Source organism: Nelumbo lutea, chromosome 6 (genome assembly GCF_056320005.1).
Source record: "Nelumbo lutea isolate HS-2025 chromosome 6, American lotus-T2T, whole genome shotgun sequence".
Lineage (NCBI taxonomy): Eukaryota > Viridiplantae > Streptophyta > Magnoliopsida > Proteales > Nelumbonaceae > Nelumbo > Nelumbo lutea.
In genome coordinates this window covers 71,185,162-71,206,681 of record NC_142689.1, presented here as the reverse complement: position 1 = coordinate 71,206,681, position 21,520 = coordinate 71,185,162, and the positions used below count along the sequence as shown (strand labels likewise).

The window sequence follows — 21,520 nt, the reverse complement described above, 5'->3', positions numbered from 1 at the left end:
TTTAACCTGATTCTGCCTTGGCTTGACTTGTATAATTTCAAATGTACTTTTAACACATTTTAAAGACCTGAAATACATTAATTTAAGTATGGAAATTGTTTTATAGATTCTAAGGTGTTATTTTCTCCATTTAAAAAAAGAAGAAAATCAAAATCAATATATAAATAAATTATAAACTTTAAGCCTATAAAGTTAGAAGTCAAAAAATTGCAAGAATACTTGGTATGTAAGCAGAGTATCATGACCTAGCGGGGCGGGTCAGCTAAAACCCGAATCCAACTCGGGTCAAAGAATCAAAACCCTAACCCGATCCTAAACCAAATATAATTGACCCTAACCCGACCCTATAGGATTGGGTCAAGTCGGATTTACCATTTATTAACCCGACCCATTGACATCCCTACTTTCATGGGAACGTTTCTCTTGTTCCAGACGTTTTGTGGAACAGAAACATGCTTCGACGTGTTTTGTAGGGAGAAACAGCTTGTTCTAGAACAAGAACCGGCTACCAAGAGCTTGTATTTGTCTCTTAGGCTGTTTTTGGTGTTTAGTTGCAATGCAAATAAATTTGTACTGGTGCAAAACTGTGGCAGTGCAAATGATTAAAGTGTAAATTCTGACATATTATTATTTCAAATTTTAGCTTATTTTGTTTGATTGCATTACAAATGAATTAAACTAAGACATGAAGCAGAATAAAATAAAACCCAAAATAAAATTAAATGAGAATTTGTATTTTTTTTTATTTGCACTCTCATGCATTTGTACTAATGCAACCAAACACTGCCTTATATGTGTATGTATACAAATATACAATTTCAGAGATAAGAATGATTTTTTTAAATGATTTGTAATTTCTTTCCTTATTGATTATTCTCCCAATCTTTTTCCGTAATTTTAATTATTTCGTAAATCATGTAAAGATTTTAAAAGTGTGGTATTTATTTATTTATTTATTTATTGTAACAATCATTTAATCGTTTTTAAGTGTATTGGTCTAAAGAAAAATCTTAAAAATTAATAGGAATATCCAAACAAACATCATTTCTATTTTTATAGAACAGAAATATGTTCCTAAGAAATAATTTGTCGAACAAATCAGTGATTTTATCAGGAATAAAAAACAGGATTTCTGTTCCAAAACAATAATTTTCTCAAAAACAAAAATATGTAGTAAAGATACCAAAGTGGGCCTATGATATCGTCTTCGTCTATCTTTTATCTTGCTTCCGTGGCTCCAGGACCTACCACTGATTGGTCCTGGGTCAGTCTGTTTTGCAATCGGGACCCACCACCGAACACTCGCACTTAATAGATTCATTGTCTTTTATTTTTTGGTAGAACAAATAGATCCACTAAAGTAGCCAAAAATCAGTTGAACAAATTAGAGTTAAACCTGTTCTATTTCAATAAAAGACCATCAGAAAAATGCAATGATCGGACGGCTAGATTAAGGCAATGTCTCTGATGAGACCCATTGACTGGTGCGGGGGTGGGGGTAAGAATAAGATGCGTAACAGCCGATGTGTGAGGCCCAGCAACCCAAAGCGCTCCCTTAATCGATAAAGATCCCATATTTTAAGACCGGTTCAAATTTATTTGCCACGTGGCTAGGAAAACAAACACAAAAGAAAAAGTTGTACTAGTAACACTATTTTTAATGCTTACACGTAAATAAAGAAACTTGATATTCGTCATTTCACTCTATGTGGGGAACAAGTGCCCATTCCTTTTTCAAAGAAAAAGAAAGAAAACAAAAACAGAAGGACAGATGAGAGCAGAAACATATAAAACCAATGAAAAAACGTCAAGCGTTAGTGTATGGTCAAGAAGAGAAAAAAAAAAAAAGAAAAGAAAAGAAAACACTAGAAGAAGCTGAAATTGCTGAATCTCAAGCTTCCATAGCTTGCACTGGCATAGGCATTAAGGAGTTCATTCTGTGCAGACCAAAACTCTGCTTTCAATCCAGCTCTTCTGAGAGCCTTGAGTATCTTGTTCCGATGCGTGTACCCTGTTACAGTAACCTTCTGACTGCTAACATCCACTTCAACCTTCTCAATCCCTGTGTGTAGAGAGATGAACCAAAACATTTGATATTCATCAACTCAACTGCTTCATATATATAAATACTGGGATTTGTTCATTAAATGATGATTAATGCTAAAATAACAATCACACCTTTTATTTTTGATAAGCATTTCCTGAGTCTCTTCTCATGTATGCCAACCATCTCCACCTTCAATTCCACAGTCTGCATTGTACCAAAGAAATTGTGTAAACGGGGAAAGCAAATTTGTTCAGATCAAGGTTAATTGTTGTTCACTTTTGTGTAGTAGCCATGAATAGAAAATATAGTATGCAGTGAAAAATGGTTAAATCAATGAGGCTGCTGGCCTCTAGAAGCAAGCCCTCAGGTTATAACCATATAGCTTTGACAATGGAAAATTCAATCTCTCTGACCATGTGAAATTGTGAATATCTCACTCAAGTGGAGTGGACAAAACCCTTGAGATTGAGAATTACAGTAACCCATAAGAAAAAAAAAAAAAAGAGAGAGAGAGAAGAAAACCATACCTCCATGAAGAAGCAGCCTAGATTGAGAAATGATGAATTTGATGATGATGATAATGATGTAGATATTGAGGAGAAGAGGAGTGTGAGGAGGGAAACAAACAGGGACAACAAAATGACTAGAGAACAATTGGAACGAGGGGAGGGAATGAACAGAGGAGAGGAATGTTGGCATATATAGGACGATGGGGACATGAGAAAAGATGGAACAAACAGAAAAGTGGAGAGGTGGTAGGTCTGAGAGAGAAGTAGGAGTATTTGATATGCTTTGCTTTTTCAAAGAGCAATGAAAACGAGAAAAAACAGGAAAACGGTTATCTCGAGGGGGGTTTACGAGCTCAAGCTTCAAGGCTCCTCGTCTATGGAAAGCAATGCGAGTCTCCAAGTTTTTGAAATGATGGGCTTTGACGGGTCCAACTTTGCTTTTCTAGACAGGATCTTTATCTTTCAAACAACCAGATATACAGAGAGAGAGAGAGAGAGGAGCTTGTGTAGTGTACTTAACACATGCACCTTGGTTCTGATGAGAAGAGAGACTCAGGAAATGTTTGTGATTATCAATTCCAGTTCGGATGGTTGTGATCATCCAATCCAATTGATGGAGGCAGGCCCCACCCCACCTCTCCAGCCAAAAGGGATGGGAGGGGAGGGTTGCCGTTTGTTTTTATTTCTATCTTCATCACGCCTTGTCTCGTCTGTGATTGATGTTCTCATTAATGAAATGTGACTGATCTCTTTGCCCGAACCGCACGGCATTGGGGAAAAGGGAAAGAGTGAAAAAAAAAGAAAAAGAGAATTTTGCCTCACCAAATAAACCGTGGAACAAGTTTGGTATTTTTTGGGTAGTGTTGTTTTGTTGCTTACAATTGCATCTATGCTTACGTGGCAATTTACGGCTTTTAATCAATATTTATTGATAAAAGTTCAGGAATCAGCAGCGGAGTATTTGATTTAATGTTTTAAAAACCGATTGGAAAATGAGACTGTTTTGGCCATCGATTTTTGGGTTAGTGGTTTCACCATTCAGTTTAAATGAATAATTTATTATAATTAAAAATAATATATATATATATAAAACAGTTAAAATCGTTGTTCTAGCCAAAGGTATTGATAATTCGATCACCTGGGTCAGTGAATTATTAACTAAATTAATGATTTTTTGACAAAAAAGCAATTCCTAATGAGACGGAGAACCAATTGTTTGAACAATTTTTATATAATTGGAATCGGCTCGTCACAGGGTGCACCTCATATAAGACAATAACATATAAGTATAGGAAATGTTTTCAATACAGGATGTGCCTGTAAGATCGAGTAGATCCCAACTCATTTTTAAGCCGAATTGGTCAGTGACGGTCTGAAAGCCATGATCTGGTCTACGGTCTACACCTTGGAATCGGAGAAAAACAAATTTGCCACGTGTTCTCTTACAGTTGCTCTAAGGAGGTTCTCCTTGTTCATCGAGATTGATCCACGTTAATGATGTTGATGATGAAAATTGATCCGGAGATGGTCCGGTAAAGTAAAGATGCAAAAAATTGGAAGGCGACGTACGGATATTCTCGCATCTTTGATTCTTTCTTTCTTTGTTTTAGCAAGTCTTTGGAGTGGGATTGGGGCGAGGGAAGGATGAGGGAACAAAACAAAATTCCAAGACAGGATGAACCCTCGAGAAGATTCTATGGGAGTCAAGTAACTTGGGATCAGCACAGCAGGCAGTTTGAATCTCAATGGTTTCTTTTCTCGAGAATTGCGTCAAGATGGCGAGATTCTGCTTTTTTTCTTTTTTCTTTTTTTTTGAAAAAAAACATCATTGCAAGCTTGATTAGTTTAAGTCTCTGCTTTTGTGTTTGATCATTGATGAAGATTAGCTTAAGCCTTAAGTCTTCTTTCTTATATTCTATTTCTTCATAATGTAACATGGGAAGCACTTCCTTTTATGGAGTCTGACAGCTTAGGTTGCTTAACTTAAATTAAAACTAAATTCCTCAGCCAAGCCAAAAGACTTGGAACAGGAGGTCAGTTTGGATGATCGAATTCAGTCAGTGAAACAATAGTTTCCACTTTCCAGCTTGATAATTAGATTTTGGTTAATAATAATTCGAATGTTGTGTTGGCCGGTGAAGGTGAACGTCATCCTCTGCGGTCACTCTTTTCTGCCATCTCAACTGGAGTGGGTCAGGTTAATTGGTTGGATTTTGAATGGAGACAATTTTCTTCGTTAAACATTCAAATGATATAGAATACAAGTCCACTGGGTATGAAGTGTTAACAGTATAGTAGACTTATTTATATCTTGTACTGAAACTTAATTAATTATATTATAGTTAATTGTCTAAAATTCATCTGTCATTTTTTTTGAATTCTCTTAAATTCATCACAATTTTTTAAAATATCTAAAATTCACTAAAACTCATTTTAAACTTTTTTTTTACCGAAATGCATATTTCATGGCTAAACTGCCCATGAAAGTTTTTTTCGATGGAAATGCATATAAATTAACACACTAGTTGCACTTTCTTCAGACTTAATTATCAACAAACAATGAAAATGGATTCCCATGGAAGTTTCTCTTCTTCTACTTCCTCTTTCATCCTACTCTTCCTCCTCGTTTCATCTTCTCTCCCATCTCCAGCTCTCTCTGATTCCACTCCTCTCTGCAACCCAGCTGACAATGGAGCCCTCTTGAGAATCAAAGAATCTTTGAACATCCCTGACTACTTCACAGACTGGAATTCCAGCAAGGAATGTTGTGACTGGAGCCACGTCAGGTGCGGGGCATATTCCGGTGAAGTCATTGTTCTGGTCCTTGATTCTATCAAATCTCCCTTCAAAATTTCAGCAGCCATTGGTGACCTCTCCCACCTCTTGGCCCTTGCATTCTATGACATCCCCAACCTCATTGGCTCCATCCCTTCATCATTCACAAAGCTTCAGACTCCGGTATCCCTCACCATACGTAACACCACTCTCTTCGGCCCCATCCCAGAGTTCCTCAGCTAACTCAAAAATCTCCGGGAGCTGGAATTGCCCTACAACTAGCTTTCCGGCTCAACCCCAACTTCCCTCGTCAACCTCAATGAACTGAAGCTTCTTAGCCTAGGATGGAACAGACTCACCAGAAACATACCCAACTCATTCGATTTGTTGTATAACAATCTCGTCGGGGACGCATCGATTTTGTTCAGGGAGAATGCAACAGCAACGTCGATCAATCTATCTAATAACCTGCTAGACTTTGATCTGTCGAGCGTGAGGTTTCCAAGGAGCTTGAAATCTTTGGATTTATCGCACAAGAAAGGTCATGGAAAGCCTGGAGATGTTTAGTTCAGATGCAATAGCTCCAATTGAGCAACTTCAAAAGGTTAGGCAGTCAAAAGGTTTGTCAGATGAACGAAAAATCCTGTGAAGGAACCTTAATAGTGTATGTGTTTGTGCATAAACATGAGCAGCAATATTCCAAATGTTCTTCTTCTCAGACCATGAGAGAGGCAATAATTGACCATTCTTCTTGTCAGACGATGAGAGAAGCAGCGGCCGGTGAGAAGTTGCGGGCTGTACTCCAACTGCTCTTCTTTTCCGACGATGGGGACAGTCTTCATGAGCATCCGACCGTTCTTAGACGAAGGTATGAGAAAGCAGCGACCAGTGAGAAGTTGCAGACTGTTCTTCTCTGACGCATCATGTTCTTCTTCAAGTTATCGTTATCTCAATGACACGGTGAGTTTTGGACGTTTTGAAAGTTGTGGGGGGTTTTAAGAGAATTCAGAAAAAGTGAGTGGGTTTTGGATAATTACCCTTGTATTATAATACTATGACATGAAATAATAGACTACTTGGTCAAAGTGACTGACGTTCAACCTAAAATCTTAAGCTGTTAAATCCTTAAATAGATTTTATTCTCTATGATTTGTTTATCCACATGATTCTCTGGTATCCTTAAATACCATAGGACTCAATATAGTAGAAAATAAATACGGGATTCATGGTCAACTTATTGATTGTCCTACTTACTTATCGCTAAATACCAAACGGGTCCTATTAATGATTCATCTTCTTTTGAATGACAATCTTATAATATGTCTTATGAGCGATCACCTAAGTCGGCTAGTTCTTTCAAGTCCCTGGATGAGTCGCAGCTCTGATTCTGAATGGTTGCAGTTAGACCTTGTGCTGTTGGCTGGCATGTAATGTGTAGATTTAAGTTTAATGCATGCTAATTTTGTGCCCACCGCCCGATGGTAATACTTGTTTTGATGACAATCATAGCCTGATATGATATGATACAGCATTCGTTCTTCGACAATGATCCTCATCTGATTAACCAAAGTTCAGAATTCGCAAATTTGGTTGCTCCCCTACCCCCTCCACCTTCTTATTCTCTAAATTTTCCCTTGTCTCATTCGCTTTTCAGGAAATTATTATGGGATTATAGCAAATAAGAGCAACTTTTGGCCCTTAACATCAATAAAAGTAATATATTTTAAAAAAAATCAAAAATAGGTTAACTTTTTAAAAAATAATATCAGTTTAGGGTAAAAGCATTATTCATCTTCTTCCTCTTGCAATCCATTCATCGGTGCCGCCGTCTGCCACCACCCACCTCTGGCAATGTTGCCGGAAACGGAGGCGAAGGTGGGCGAAGGTGGTGGCATTGGGTAGAGGAATGACCACCTGTGCTGCCACCACCGCTTTTGCCTCCGCCCACTTCCGGTAACGTTGCCAGAGGTGGTGGAGATAGGCGGACACGTTGCCAGAGGCGATGCCTGTGAATGAATTGCAAGAAGAAGAAGATGACCAGTGTTTTTGCCCTTAATTGATATTATTTTAAAAAAAAATTAACCTATTTTTAAAATTTTTTTAAATATATTACTTTTATTGATATTAAGGGCCAAAAGTTACCCTTATCTGCTATAATCCCAATTATTTATTTACTTGGATAAACATATTTATCCATATTCTTTTTTCCTCAAAGTTTAGGTAAAAATAAGGATTAATATGTGAGAAACCAAAATCCTATTAACCAACTTCCCCCTCTCAAAATAAAATAAAATAAAATAAATGAATAGGCCCTAAAGTTGTGTTTGGTTTGAAGAAAAAAGTAGGGACAGGAAAGGAAAGGTAAAGGGAACCTATACAAGCTTTGTAAAGGTTTCCTTACCAACTATTTCCTTCACACCAAACATAGCCTCAATGTTTCTTTTTAACTCCCATTCTAATTAGTAATAAGCTTACAACGAAAACAAAGTCTGCAAGAGCTTCTAAATATTCTCAAAACTACTCGGCTAATATTGCATTAAATTGTCGTGCACATTAAGCTACAACAGTTTCAGGAACCAAGATCAAAGAGATGATCTATCAATTCATTTGGATGGAGATTGTGAGAAAGAAGTCTCATCATGCCTCCTTGTTTAGCATAGTTTACACAGTTGACACTTTCAGCTCTCGTTATCAACTTGAATTATCTGTAGCCCCCCTTACATTATTACAATGAAGCTACTGATGTAGCATTTGCTCTTGTAAAAGACAAGGCCCCTGCTGCTCTCTTACAACTCGTCCTTTGCGTCATCTTTATTCATGTAGGATGCATATGCTTGGATGATTGACTCATATATCTCAACTCCTCTCAAGTACTCGGCCTGGTTTAGAAACTGCAAAATAAAACCGATAAGGCACTTAAAAGTCCACATTGAATTGCATATCAATTTATTAAAGCATAATGAATATGGTAAGTGGGAAATGATTTAATGGCCCATAGTTTATCAATAGATATAACATTGAAGAGAAGGGAATGGTGAAACAGGATCATGATATGTATACAGGCAATGGTGCTATTTTTCCTTTTTCTCCACACCACACTTGAAGGGTTTGAAAATGCTATTGAGAAAAGGAGAAAAAAAAGCACAATAAAAGAGAAAACATGCCACACCAAGATTACTACTTACCATAAGTAGCAATTACACTGCATGATACAGCAGGTGTTTTATACAGTGGCGGAGCCAGGAATATTCAACTGTACCCGATACAAGCTAGGTGTGAATACCCACTTGCTGGGTATTGGGTTTTTCCAGTTGCTCATTTGGGTAGTTCGAATTGGGTCAATTATGACACAGTTCCATCACCTCCACCCGCTTACCAAAAAACAGGTAGTTCGAAAGACGTAGGCCTGGAATCAAGCATGGACCTAGGCCATAGCCCATATCATAGGTGTAAAGCCTGGCCTAACCCATGATGACCCCCTAAGAGAGAGAGAGAGAGAGAGAGAGAGAGAGAGAGAGAGTTTTTTTATTTATAAAAAAATTGTGTGGGGGGGTGGGGGCAAGGAGCCCACCTTATTACATGGCTTCACCCTTTTTTCTGGTAAAGAATAAAGATAATTTTCCATTAAAACAAAAAAAGAGCATAAGTACAATATAGGGTGATAAGATATCACCACAAGTATGTTAGTAGCCCCAATAAACCCCCAAAGGCATAAGAAAACCACTGCTTATACCCAAGGCATGTAACCAAGTAGATACTAACCTCATTGTGATCATGAAGGAGAATTGGCGTGTTTGCCATGGGAGAGAAGCCAATTGCAGGCAATCCACGTCTACGGAAGTATCGAGCATCTGTTGAGGCAGGAAATATCTCTGGCTTACCGAGTTTTCCACTGGCTTTCTTTACAGCCTCTTCTAGCAATGCCCACCATGGGTTAGAACTGTCAGTAGCAGTGAAGATTGGCTTCCCATGCTTGTTCACAGAAACCTTCTGTTTAAACTGACCAAATTACAGCCACTGATAAGACATCTACCAATTCAAATTCTACATGTATTGACACTTAGTCATATGATTACAACATAACAACAATATCCATGAAATCGAAGCACCACTTCTACTGATTTCTTATGGGTAAATTGCTTATGATCCCCTTGGGTTTTGGTCAAATACTAAGATTTCACCCCTTGTATTTTGAGGGTAAGTTACTTATTCCACCTCTCTACTAAGATGTGTCAGTTTTGGTGACAGAAGTGTTAACATGACATTTAAAACTTTTAAGACGTCCATTTTACCCAAAAAAAATTGAAATGGTTATCTATCTATATATATATATATATATATATATATATATATATATAAGAGCGAATAGCCCCATTTTCTGGACTTTTCATTAGACATTTTTACCCCTTATCCAAGCAATATACAACGGGCATAAAAAAGGGCATATATATCCTTTACTCACTCCAAAAACTGCCCACTTATAACTGTTCAAAAACTGTCCATGAATTGTATATAGTTGTCTTGGAGATACTGTCACGTGCAATTGCACGTACATGTTTATTAGTGTGTGTGTGTGTGTGTGTGTGTGTATATATATATATATATGTATGTATGTATGCATGTAATGGAGGCAAAGCCAATATTTTATTGTTAAGGATATTTTGGTAAAATACCTATTTCTGTGATTCTGTTTTGGTTCTGTCTGTTTTAATCACAAACCCCCACAGTCAATGGGGGTAATAAGTAAACTTCAGCGGGGGTCTTAGTATTTGAACAAACCCCAGGGGGAATAAATAATTTACCCTTTTTAAATCCACTTCTCCTTTCATGTTAAATGTCAAACAGATGCAAGAAATATAAGGTTAGATTGTACAGCCATCTAATGGTGTTCAGTCTGGGAGAGATCTGAGGTGGAAATTGGCTTAATGGCTCCAGTATATTGCCACAATTGGGAACAGTAACATTGCAGTGCCAAACTAGAGAAGTTCCTAATATTTGGAATATCAAACATAAATGAATTTTTTTCATGGAATGAATGGTTGAACCCAAAATTGGTTATAATATAAAGCACTAAACAGCAACCTCACTATATTAATCCCTCACACCTGCTTTATTTTCTCCACGAGAATCATCTTTTTGTTCAAGCCCTGTCCTTAAGAGAATAAACATGTTTCAAGAATTTTAGGCACAAGTTCAGAATGAATTCCAACTTTAATCCCATAAAGCATGGTTTAGAACAGATATGATGCCCTGCTTACATGGTTCTGCTTACTGACAGGGTGTTTGGTACCTTTGCATGGTGTTGTAAGTCTTAATGTTTGTACCCGAATAATAGCATTGGAATTGGGAAAGTAAGGTATTTTGGCACATAATGCAATGCACATTTGTTTATTGTAATCTAAAACATATAAGTGCCACTAGATGCCACATAAGACAACCAAAGTGGAAATGCCACCCTGTTGGGGAAATGCTAAAAGGATGTTTCTCCCAACAAGCCCATGCACATAACCTTATGTAAAGGATGGTACAAACATTTGAACTTAAACGTGAAACCTGCCCAACCAAAAATGATTTTGGTAATATGAAGTCAAAACTCTAACATGGCGCTTACATGGACTTTAAATGGCAATACAACACCACAGTTCTGGACATCCTCCAAGCTTGAGGAATCCTATGGTTTTCTGATTATAAGTACTAATATTCTTTTTCCTTTTTTTTTTTGTTTTGATAGGTAAGTACCTAATTTTATTTTCTTATATAATGGACTTTCCTTTTGAATGGTAACTTGTATTATGGATATTAGCAGTAACAGACATCCTATCATTTAACAGCATAGATGGCTTCCATTTTCACCTAGCTTCAAAACAGAGTTAAGAAGAAACTCATAATATTAAGGACTTTCCTTCTTTTTTTTATTTTAGTTTGGGGGAAGGGGATTAAAACTCTTTCACATAGAAAATGGTAAAAGCATCATTATATCATCAACTATCATAAGAAGGAATGAACTAAAACAGTTGTTTATCTTCAACTACTAAATTGAAATCGGAAACAATGTGAAGATTTTATTAGTGCCTGAGTACCTCAAAAGTCATGTTGCGCGAAGAAGGAGCCCATTCCTCAGCAATCCGTCTTTCCAGAGATGGCTGATCAGCAGTTGGTGGTAACCTAATGTCAAAACCTGCTTCTGCTTCAAATGGCTGGAGATTCATGACAAAACCCTGATGGAAGAAGAATACAAGAAACATAAGGCCATTGAAATAGCTGTAGATGTTGTCAACCTAGCTCCAACTTTTTGCAATGACTATTTAATCTGTGTCATAAGATACCTGATCAACGATGTACCATCACAAATAAAAATATAAATCACAGCAAGAAGAAAAGGATGATGAAATAGACAAATAGAAATATTTGACATGACTATGAGGAATGTGGAGTAAAATTAGAAATAAATCTATGCAGTATGCACAGAACTTACCGAAGGTACCAGCTGGAAATAAAAGAGTCAGCTACAAACAATGAAGCTACCAATAATGATAAGTGAGTGACTTGGTGCAAATTAAATATTTTAAAAGGACGGGAGAAGGTCAAATGGAATTTTCCAAGAAATAATGAGAGAATTGAGGGGGATGGAATGTGAGACCAAGGTGCTGTTTGATAACGTCTGATGTTGATGAACTGAGTGACTTATTGTTTTGTCTTTTATTTATTTATTTATTTTTATTTTTTGAAACTGTAAGGTAAAGTACTTCATCAAAATCAAAATGAAAAAAATACAATGAAGCCCCTGTACAATGAGAAACTGAACAGAGGATATACAATTCTGCCCATTACAGCCCGATGCCCAAAACAATAACAATCTATTCCTAACAAAAAGGAAATAAAAAAAAAAAAAGAACTATAATGTCCATTTCTAAATAAAAGGTGAACTGCCAACCATGAATGAGCCATCCCCAGAATTTTGCTTAAGATTGCTTCCTTTGAAGTGTGATGTCCTTCAAACATTCTCCTGTTTCTTTCACACCACACAGCCCAGAAAACTGCTGAGGGGAGTATGTTCCATGCCACCTTTCCGACCCTACTTAATCCTTCTAGGCACCATGCCTCTATGAATCCCTTCACATCGGCTGGGAAACACAGCTTAACACCAAACAGACCTAACAGTCTTAACCAGATCCAGTGAGTATACTCACAGTTAATCAACAAATGGCTAAAGTACAAGCCAGATCCGCCATCCCTAAGCCTCTTCTGACTAGATTCTCTTCGGTTAGGATCTTCTCCAGCACTGCTGACCATATAAAGAAGCCAGCTTTGATCCATATCTTGTCACTTGGAAAAGAAGTGTTATCCTCCCTTGATGCATAATTGAAAAAAGATTTTACAGAAAAACTACCTGATTTCTCAAACATCCAATTTATTTTGTCTTCCCCTAAACCAGTTGTCTCTGAATCATATAGAATCCGGAGCAAGCTGATTAGAGAAGTGACCTCCCAATTGTTTAAGTTCCTCCTGAATTGGGGGTTCCACAAGCAATATCCACTCTGTCTATCCAAATATTCAGCTACAGTTGCATTCTTATTTGTAGCTATTTCAAACAGGAAATATGGACATCAAAGGACCTTCACACGAGTGTTCCTTCCAAAAGAGAACCCTCCGGCCCTTTCCCACTTTATATTCTATGCCCTTCAAAAACTGAGGTTGTATTTCCTGAACTGCCTTCCAATTTGAGCATCCATAGATTAATTTGACTCTTCTGTTTCCCACTCCCTGCTACTAGACCCGTAATTGGCTACAACTAACCTTCTCCACAGGCTATCTGACTGCTCATTAAATTTCCATAATCATTTTCCAAGCAATGCAGTGTTTACATCTTTCACTGATCTGATCCCTAGACCCCCATTAGCTTTAGAGAAGCAAATTTTCTTCCAGTTTACCAAGTGGCAATTTTGATTCCTCCTTCCATCCCCTCCACAAAAAGCCACTCATCTTTTTTTCCAATGGTGCAGCCCATTTAGCTAGAATTGGGAATAGAGATAGATAGAACACAAGAAAGGAGGAGAGCACACTTTTAATTAAAGGGACTTTTCCCCCTTTGGACAAGTATTTGGTCTTCCACAATGCTAATTTTCTGTCCACTTCTCCAAGATGGGCTCCCAAATGGATTTGGATTTACAGTTTTCCCCCTTTGGACAAGTATTGTTTTGTCTTTTAGTTATTAGAATTATTAAATAATAACACTTTCAAGGATATAGCAATCTACCCAACTTCAGTTTCAGTCATTAAGGAGCCCAGAGCCACCTTAAAATCTTATTCACTAAAAGGCAAAGCAATAAGCTTTTCATTTCATCATCTTCAGTTGTTATCAAATGGCCCCCAAGAAAATATCTCAATGTAGGTTTATATGGGTGGTAGATGTCTCACTAGTGCTTTCACATGTGCTCGTGTAAGCATATAAATACCAACCCACCCCCCATGTGAAACACAAATACACCCTGACATCTCTAAAGCCTACAAGCAAGAGTAAGATGGTCATTCCTCCTGCAACAAAATGTGTTAAGTAACTGAAAATGTTGATCACGTCCAAGGTGGCAAAAGACCCATTCCCTTGTCTGCGTTATTGAAAACATTGGGGGCCATACAAGTGGCCCTGAATAAACCCACAATTGTAACCCATCTCGTTGGGTTAAGGGTTGAGAGAATAACCAACCCCGTCTCTGTTAATACTTTATACCCACTAAGCAGAGCTGTATTATTAATTACTGACAATAGCAGAATCTATCATTCGGGCCATCCCTATATCATTTCCAATGTCCTTGGTGCTACTCATGAGCTCCTGATCTAGAATTTCCGGTTGTTCTTGGTTATCAATTTAAGATGTACAGATAATCGAAAGTGAGATTTTGGACTTCAACACAAAAACATTTCTCCTACCAATCTACCATTTGTGCAGGTGGACGAACTAATTAAGCTCTACAAATTCAACCTAAAACTATTGAAAATCCAATTCAAGTAAAACTAGAACAATACCAAAGCATCAATACATCTGTTGTCCTTTGTTCAAAAGCTTACAGTTGGAGTAGGCGTGCCAGCTTTCAAGAAGACCATGTTTGCAGAAATGACATCGCCCTCAGCCTTCAAACCTGTCTTCACCATATCGAATTGTGCAGCCCGGAACTTCATCACACTCTCGATGCTCTTCAACAGGTTCTCCATCGCACAATTGTCGTAAAGCTTTGAACCATGAGCAGGAGCCCCAGTTGCCTTAATAACAAGCCACCATGGACACCTTTCTGCATAGAAAACCCTGTAATTCTCATTCGTTGAGGCTAATCCTGTAACAATCAAAACAAATGGTGCCAAACCGCAAAAGTATGTAAGAACACAGAAGCAAAACTTATTACACTAAAGCCTTTTTAGGTCAAAAATACAAAACTATTTAATCAGATTCGATTAAATTATCACCGGTGATGTTAATTAATGATGAAAATACTACTGAAGTTACCTTCATCAAGGACGATTCCAACATTCATTTCACGGAATATCTCGGACTCCGCAAATTTCTCGGCGCCATCATGACCTCCGATTTCCTCATCGGGGACAAAAGAAAAGTAAACGGTCCTCACCGGATGGAATCCAGAATCCTTCAATCGGCGGATGGCCTCGAGGTACTGCATGCCAACACATTTCATGTCCTGCGATCCTCTGGCGTAAATATTGCCAGCCTGATCGAGGTGGGCGTCGAAAGGAGGGTGATTCCATTTCTGAAGTTCGGCAGGAACGACGTCGGTGTGTGAGTTCAGGAGAATTGAAGGAAGGTCCGGGTTTTTACCAGGCCATTTGAGGAGTATCACAGGCTTCCCTTTGATGAACTCTAAGGTTTGATATTCCAGGGCTAGGGCTTTAGCCTGGGAGAGGATGAAATTTGCAGCTGCGGAGTAATCAGGGTTCGGATGGGCTGTGTTGATTTGCAGGTATTTCTGGAATCTGGTGATCGCCCCCGTTGGGTCGTCTGCAGCTGAAACAACGATTAAGGGCTTTAAGAAGAACAAGAGAAGGAAAATCAGTGACTGAAGGCGAGCAAACACGGAGGAATTTCTATGAATTACATCCATCTTTTTTCTTTCCTTTTTTTTCCCCCGAAGAGCTCAGACGGGTCGAGACTGAACTGAGAGACTGAGTTTATCCACGGAACGTACTTCGGCTACGGTACTGGTTGAGACTTGGGAACACTTTGATGGGCTTTCCCTTTTCTATTAACTATGGACTAGTGGAGGGGGCCCGCTGCTGTAGGGGTCAAAAACTATCAAGTTCCAAATCAAATCGAATTAGAGCCTTAAGCTCAGCTCGAGTTAAAAGCTCAATTATCTTTGATTCCAGGTCTCTTAAGCAGTTGTGTCTCCCTCTATTGCCAAGGTGTTAAATCGAGGTCTTTCTCAGTTGTTGAAGTGTCGAGTTGAGATTTCCTTAGCAGGCGAGGTATCGAGCTAAGGTCCTCTTTAGTTGACAAGGTGTCGAGCTGAGGTCTCCCTTAGTTGTCGAGGTGCTGAGCCGATATATCCCTCAGTGATCGAGGTGTTGAGTCGAGGTCTCCTTCAATGGTCGAGGTATCGTCTAGCTTGAGCTCGATTCAAATTAGAAACTTGAGCTTGAGTTCAAAGGTTCGAGCTCGACTCGACTCAAACTCAACTACATTTGATTGCAGGTCTCCTAGCAGCCAAGATGCTGAGTTGAGGTCTCCCTTAGTTGGAGAGAGAGTGACATTCTTGTAACTTATAGAGAGAGAGATGGTATTCTTGTAATTTGTAAGAAAAAAGAGATAAGGAGTTGGTAGGAAAGAGAGTGGCATTCTTATAATTTGAAAGAAAAAAAGGCAAAAAATACTATTAGATTCCATTTCCCTCATCCTCAAGCCTTCTTACGTACACATTTCAGCTTAATATATTTATATTGATTTGCTTGAGTTACAGATGTGGGTATTTGATTTTGGAGTTTTTTAGTTGCTTTTCTATTGTCGTCATTTTGTTTTGTGGTTAGAGTTCTAGGGTTACATTGATTTGACTTACAATGCAGTTTTACATTTGAAAAAGGAAGACAAAAAAGATGTTCATTTTTACTTGGTGAACTTAGAATTTTTTGTGCTTTCTCCCACCAATTTGTAGTTAGGGTTGATGGGCTTTGGTAGATTTGGTCTAGGAATGGAAGTTGATGAAGGAAGATTTGGCCCGACCTCATAGTTACGCAACACGTGGCAAAGGCAACAGCTTGGCACAAAAGCACGCCTAAGGCGCGAGCACCAAAGGGAGGAACCAGCGAACTGAACTCCCCTACCAGCAGTCCGAACTCCCTACTAGGAGCCCGAACTCTCCCTTAGGCCCCAAGCCACTCAAAAGATAGTAACCCGAACTGGCCTGCCTTATAGCAGTTAAGGACACACTTCACCGAACTGGCCTGCCTTATAGCAATTCGGGACTCACCTCACCGAACTAGCCTGCACTATGGCAATACAGGACATACTTCCGAACTCAAGACTTCACCTCGTTCACCACTCCAGCACTTCACCTCTTGGACGCCATACTAAACAAACCATACCATGCCTGACACCGAGGAAGTTCGTGCCCAGGGGCGGCGCACTTGATTGACTTGGGATATGACGCTTGACAGCCGCACTTCAAACGACCATCTACCACCGCCATCTCCAGGTTACAGAGATGGCTCCGACAAGGAGCAGTGGCGGTTCTGTCCCAACAGAAAGGATGACAGCCGAACTGGCAGAGACAGAGGTAATCATACTTGACCTGACAGAGGCCTCGGAGTGAGTGCATGAAGTGGTTATAAAAGGCCCCCTACCCCCAACAACAAGGTATGTGAACTTTGCACCATTTGGTCTTTACTTTGCCTTTGAGAGAATACTAACTTGAGCTTCAGAGTTATCTCACCGGGTTCCCCCCGGAGTTCCCTCATCTTCTTCGTTTTAGGCTCCCCGTTGCTCCAGTCAGAGGCGAAATCGTTGACATCTAAGACCGGTCAGATTGCGCTCCATCAATTGGCGCCGTCTGTGGGAAAGCTTCTAAAAGCCTCCCTCTAAATCCCTCTTACCTCTCTTCCCTCTTCTTCCAAAAAACTCCAACACCCATGGCTTCCTCCAACGATGTTGGACGTGGCACAGAAACGACCACCACCGGAGAGCAGCTCCAGGTTCCCGTGGTGTGCATTGGGTAGTTCACCATCCCTCTTTCAGTGGATGGGATCCCCAGTTTAAATGTGCCACAAGCAGTGGCGCCCCTGAACCTTCCTTTGTTGAACACCCCTCTTCCATTCCCTATTGAAACAAACTTCGCTGAACCAACTGTTGTCCCACTGGCGACCCGCCAAAACCAGCTGGACGACCTAATGCAATGCATGCAGGCAATGCAAGCCCAAATGCAACAATTCCAACAGCACCAACTCCAGCAACACCAGGTACTACACCACCTCTGCCAACACCATTATCAACAGCAGTTCCTCAGCTACCCCTAAACCAGTCACTGCTTCCCCCCCGACACCTTGTTTCGAAGCCGGTTAAGGCTTCCCCTCGTGGTGGACGACCTCACCGAGGAGAAGCTTCCCAACCCCAAAACCCCCTAATAGCCAGGCCTCATCCCCAGGTCGAAAGCAGAGAAAAATTACCCCCGTCTTGCAGCTCGCAGGCGGGTCAGGAACCTCGTCCACAAAGTCACCTCGGCACTCCAAGCCTGAGTTCCCACTCACGGAGAATTGGTTTAGTGCCCTAGCAACAGACCAAAATTCTGGGCCCATCGAGCTTGGCAACATGGAGGCCAGCAGCGCCAGCACCAGGCTCGCTCAAAGAAGGCACCGGCGAAGTCGCCGAACTGCTACACGTGTCCTACCTGAGCTCAGAGACAAGGAAGAGATGAGCTCGGACGAGGTAAAAACTGTCCCAATTCTCTTAGTTCCTTCCCCCCTTTCATCAGAACTTTTGGCAGTCCCCATGCCTAGAGACTTCAAACTTTCATCTCTGTACAAGTATGATGAGCCCTTTCACCCCAACGACCACGTCGACGCATTCCAGTCACAAATGCACCTCGCTAGGGCCAGTGAGTCATGCATGTGCGTGGCCTTCACCACCACCTTCAGGGGGCGGCCCGCACCTGGTACCAGAACCTAGCTCCTGGGTCAATAAGAAGTTGGGCCCAGTTCGTGCAGATCTTCACCGCACACTTTGTTACCAGCAAGCGGTGCCCTAGAACTGAGGAAAGTATCTTCGGGGTAATCTAGAGGGAAGGAGAATCCATCCGGAGCTACATCAAGTGGTTCAATGAAGCATGCTTGCAGATACCACGGTTAGTCCCTGCAGTACAGCTCGCAGTGGCCAAAAGAGGGGTAATGCACAAAGAATTCAAATGGCACATGGTGGCCAACCAGCCAGTAATTGTGGCCAATTTCCTCAAGCTCGTGGACAAGTTCATGAGAACAGAGGAAGAAATCAACCAAAGAATCGAAGGCGGGGTCGAGAAAAGAAAAAGAGAAGGCGAGCCCTCCAACCCGGGCGACAGAAGAAGCCAGGCCCGAGAGGCGAAGCCAAGCCAGCCGTCCCGAGATCCCTTAGTAGTTCAGACGGATTACACGCCGTTGAACACAAGGCGGACCGAGATCTTGATGACGATCAAGGATGCCTCCTACATAAAGTGGCCACCTCGACTAAAGAGTAATCCAAACGAGAGAAATAAAAATCTATACTGTAGTTTTCATAAAGATCACGATCATAGTACCGAACAATGTAATAATCTCCAGGACGAGATAGAGGGACTCATCCGTCGTGGGTACTTGAGAAATTTTGTACATAATGGCAATAATAATAAAGTAGGTCGGCAAGGGGAGCACGGAAAGGATGCCCCCAAGTCCAACAGCAAACTGGCCGAAGCCTTGCAGTGACCTCCCCCAGAATAGAGGCCAATTCGGGGAACCATCCACGTGATAGTGGGCGGTTCGGTGGTAGCAGGTTGCACTTCAGCAGCAGCACAGACGTTAGTTCGCGAGGCGGCCTGAGAGGAGCAGAACCCTCCAAAGAGGCCGAAGATAGAAGAACCGATCTTTTTCACAGAAGACGACGCGCGAGGTGTTCACTATCCCCACGATGACACGCTCGTCATAAAACTAAGGATCACCGACTTCGAAGTCCGGCGCGTACTTGTGGACTCAGGCAGTTCGGCGGACATCCTCTTCAAATCGACGTTCGACCAACTACAGTTGTAGAGAAGCGAGTTGAAGCCCGCGCACACTCCTCTAGTGGGCTTCAGCGGAGAGGAAGTCAGGCCCCTGGGGAAGATAACAGTACCTATGGAAGTCGGCACATGGCCTTGCGCGGTAAGACTCAACCATGATTTCCTGGTGATCGCGACCCCCTCCCCATACAACGCCATAATAGGGTAGACAATTACGCATATTCTGCGGTTAGTGGTCTCCACCTACTATCTGGCAATGAAGTTCCCCACGGACTTTGGTGTGGGGGTAGCGCGGGGCAACCAGCTTGAGTCTTGCAAATGCTATGTTGCTGTCCTAAAGGGAAAAACCAAGGCAGCCGACGATCTCGAACTGGTGTGGGGGTAGCGCGAGACGCTTCATGTCCAAATCGGCAGACCGCTGCCTGCCTTTCTTTAAGGCAATCAAAGGCAAAGGGTTCGAATGGACTTGAGATTGCCAGCTCATGTTCGACGAGCTAAAAACCTACCTCTCCACTGTGCCAACCTTAGCCAGACCCGAGGAGGGCGAGGTCTTAGAACTGTACCTCACGGCGAGGGACAAGGTGGTCAGTTCGGTACTAATAAAGGAAGTAGATCGGGTCCAGCGGCCCGTCTATTATGTTAGTAAAATTCTGTAGGGAGCAGAGACGAGATACCCGCAGATAGAAAAAATAGCATACGCATTGGTGATTTCAGCTCGAAAACTCCGCCCGTACTTCCAAGCTTACACCGTCGTTGTCTTGACTGACAAACCTTTGAGACAAGTCTTGCTCAAGCCCGAGGTCTCCGGTCAGCTGACGAAGTGGGCCATCGAGCTCAACAAGTAGAACCTCTAGTACAAACCACAGACCGCCATTAAGGTCCAAGCCTTAGCAGATTTTATCACCGAGTGCGCATTCAGCCTTGAAGCCCCTGAGCAGGTTGAGCTCGAGATCCCCAGTTCGGGTGAACCCGGAGCTCCCAAGCCAATAGAGTTTGAACCCCATGAAGTAGCAGCCAGTGTGGCATCTCTCTTGGTCAGGCCAAGCGCGAACTGGGATGAGGAGCCCTAGATCCTTCACGTAGATGGCTCCTCGAACCAGCAGGGAAGCGGGGCTGAAATAGTCTTATGCGGCTCGGGTCGCACAACATTGGAATACGTACTACGCTTTGAGTTCGCGGCATCCAACAACGAGGCAAAGTACGAAGCACTGATAGCGGGCTGAACCTAGCGCAAAAGGTAAGAGCAAAGCACATAGTCATCTACAGCGATTCCCAGCTCGTGGTCAACTAGGTTATGGGTGAGTACGAAGCACGTGAGCTCTCCATGATCGCATACTTAGCGAAAGTAAAAGTGGCCCTGCTCAACTTCCAGTCACACTTCATCAGGCAAATCCCGAGGTTAGAGAATACTGAGGCCGACGCTCTGTCCCGGTTAGCCAACACGAGTCACAACACCATGAGAACCGTGTACATAGAGGACTTACCTTGGCCTAGCATTCTCGGTGGGGCAGAGGAGGTCGCTCCCGTCCTTGAAGCAGAGCCGAGCTGGACCGACCCACTCGCGAGCTTCTTGCTAGATGGAACCCTCCCTACGGACCGCAATACAGCCAAGAGGGTGCAGCGCCAGGTAGCCAAATACGTCATAATAGACGAATGGTTGTATCGACGGTCCTACACACTCCCCTACTTGCATTTCCTGTGACCTGCTGAAGCCGAGATCGTACTCTACGACACCCATGAAGGCCTATGCGGTGGACACCTAGGGGGCAGAGCACTCGCCCAAAAAGCACTTCGACAAGGATACTACTGGCCAACGATGAAGGCAAAAGCCGTCAACCTCGTTAGAAAATGCGACAGGTGTCAGAAGCATGCCAATATCCACCATCAGCTTGCTTCCGACCTCAAATACCTCGCCAGCTCATGGCCCTTTGTACAATGGGCATCGACCTCCTGGGGCCATTCCCGCCAGC

At 41.5% G+C, this 21,520-nt stretch overlaps 2 protein-coding genes across 3 annotated transcripts; both read right to left on the bottom strand.

Moving 5' to 3' along the window:
- Positions 1-1,637: 1,637 nt before the first annotated feature.
- On the bottom strand, positions 1,638-3,250 carry LOC148849575 (heavy metal-associated isoprenylated plant protein 28-like). Of its 2 annotated transcripts, XM_088952038.1 has the most exons (3): positions 2,575-3,250; positions 2,179-2,251; positions 1,638-2,062 (listed from the first exon to the last, which is right to left on the bottom strand). In XM_088952038.1, exons 1-3 carry the CDS (start codon positions 2,764-2,766, stop codon positions 1,866-1,868), a joined length of 462 nt encoding a protein of 153 aa, XP_088808164.1. In that variant the 5' UTR covers positions 2,767-3,250; the 3' UTR covers positions 1,638-1,865. The 2 variants fall into 2 exon arrangements, with proteins under 2 accessions (XP_088808164.1, XP_088808165.1); XM_088952039.1 differs by lacking the exon at positions 2,575-3,250 and having other exon boundaries at positions 2,179-2,257.
- A 4,587-nt stretch (positions 3,251-7,837) lies between these two features.
- On the bottom strand, positions 7,838-15,676 carry AQI (Peptidase M20/M25/M40 family protein). Its single transcript, XM_088949798.1, has 5 exons — positions 14,831-15,676; positions 14,398-14,660; positions 11,412-11,549; positions 9,094-9,330; positions 7,838-8,222 (listed from the first exon to the last, which is right to left on the bottom strand). Exons 1-5 carry the CDS (start codon positions 15,438-15,440, stop codon positions 8,118-8,120), a joined length of 1,353 nt encoding a protein of 450 aa, XP_088805924.1. The 5' UTR covers positions 15,441-15,676; the 3' UTR covers positions 7,838-8,117.
- Between the last annotated feature and the right edge of the window lie 5,844 nt (positions 15,677-21,520).

Bases quoted from the DNA above. Each gene is read 5' to 3' on its own strand.
- AQI (XM_088949798.1), bottom strand. From the start codon at position 15,440: ATGGATGTAATTCATAGAAATTCCTCCGTGTTTGCTCGCCTTCAGTCA. The intron at 11,550-14,397 runs GTAAGCTTTTGA...TTCTTCCATCAG, and splicing joins CTGGCACGCCTACTCCAACT to GGTTTTGTCATGAATCTCCA. The intron at 8,223-9,093 runs GTTAGTATCTAC...TTTATTTTGCAG, and splicing joins TCCTTCATGATCACAATGAG to TTTCTAAACCAGGCCGAGTA.
- LOC148849575 (XM_088952038.1), bottom strand. From the start codon at position 2,766: ATGTCCCCATCGTCCTATATATGCCAACATTCCTCTCCTCTGTTCATT. The intron at 2,252-2,574 runs GTATGGTTTTCT...GGTACAATGCAG, and splicing joins TAGGCTGCTTCTTCATGGAG to ACTGTGGAATTGAAGGTGGA. The intron at 2,063-2,178 runs GTGTGATTGTTA...CTCTACACACAG, and splicing joins ATGCTTATCAAAAATAAAAG to GGATTGAGAAGGTTGAAGTG.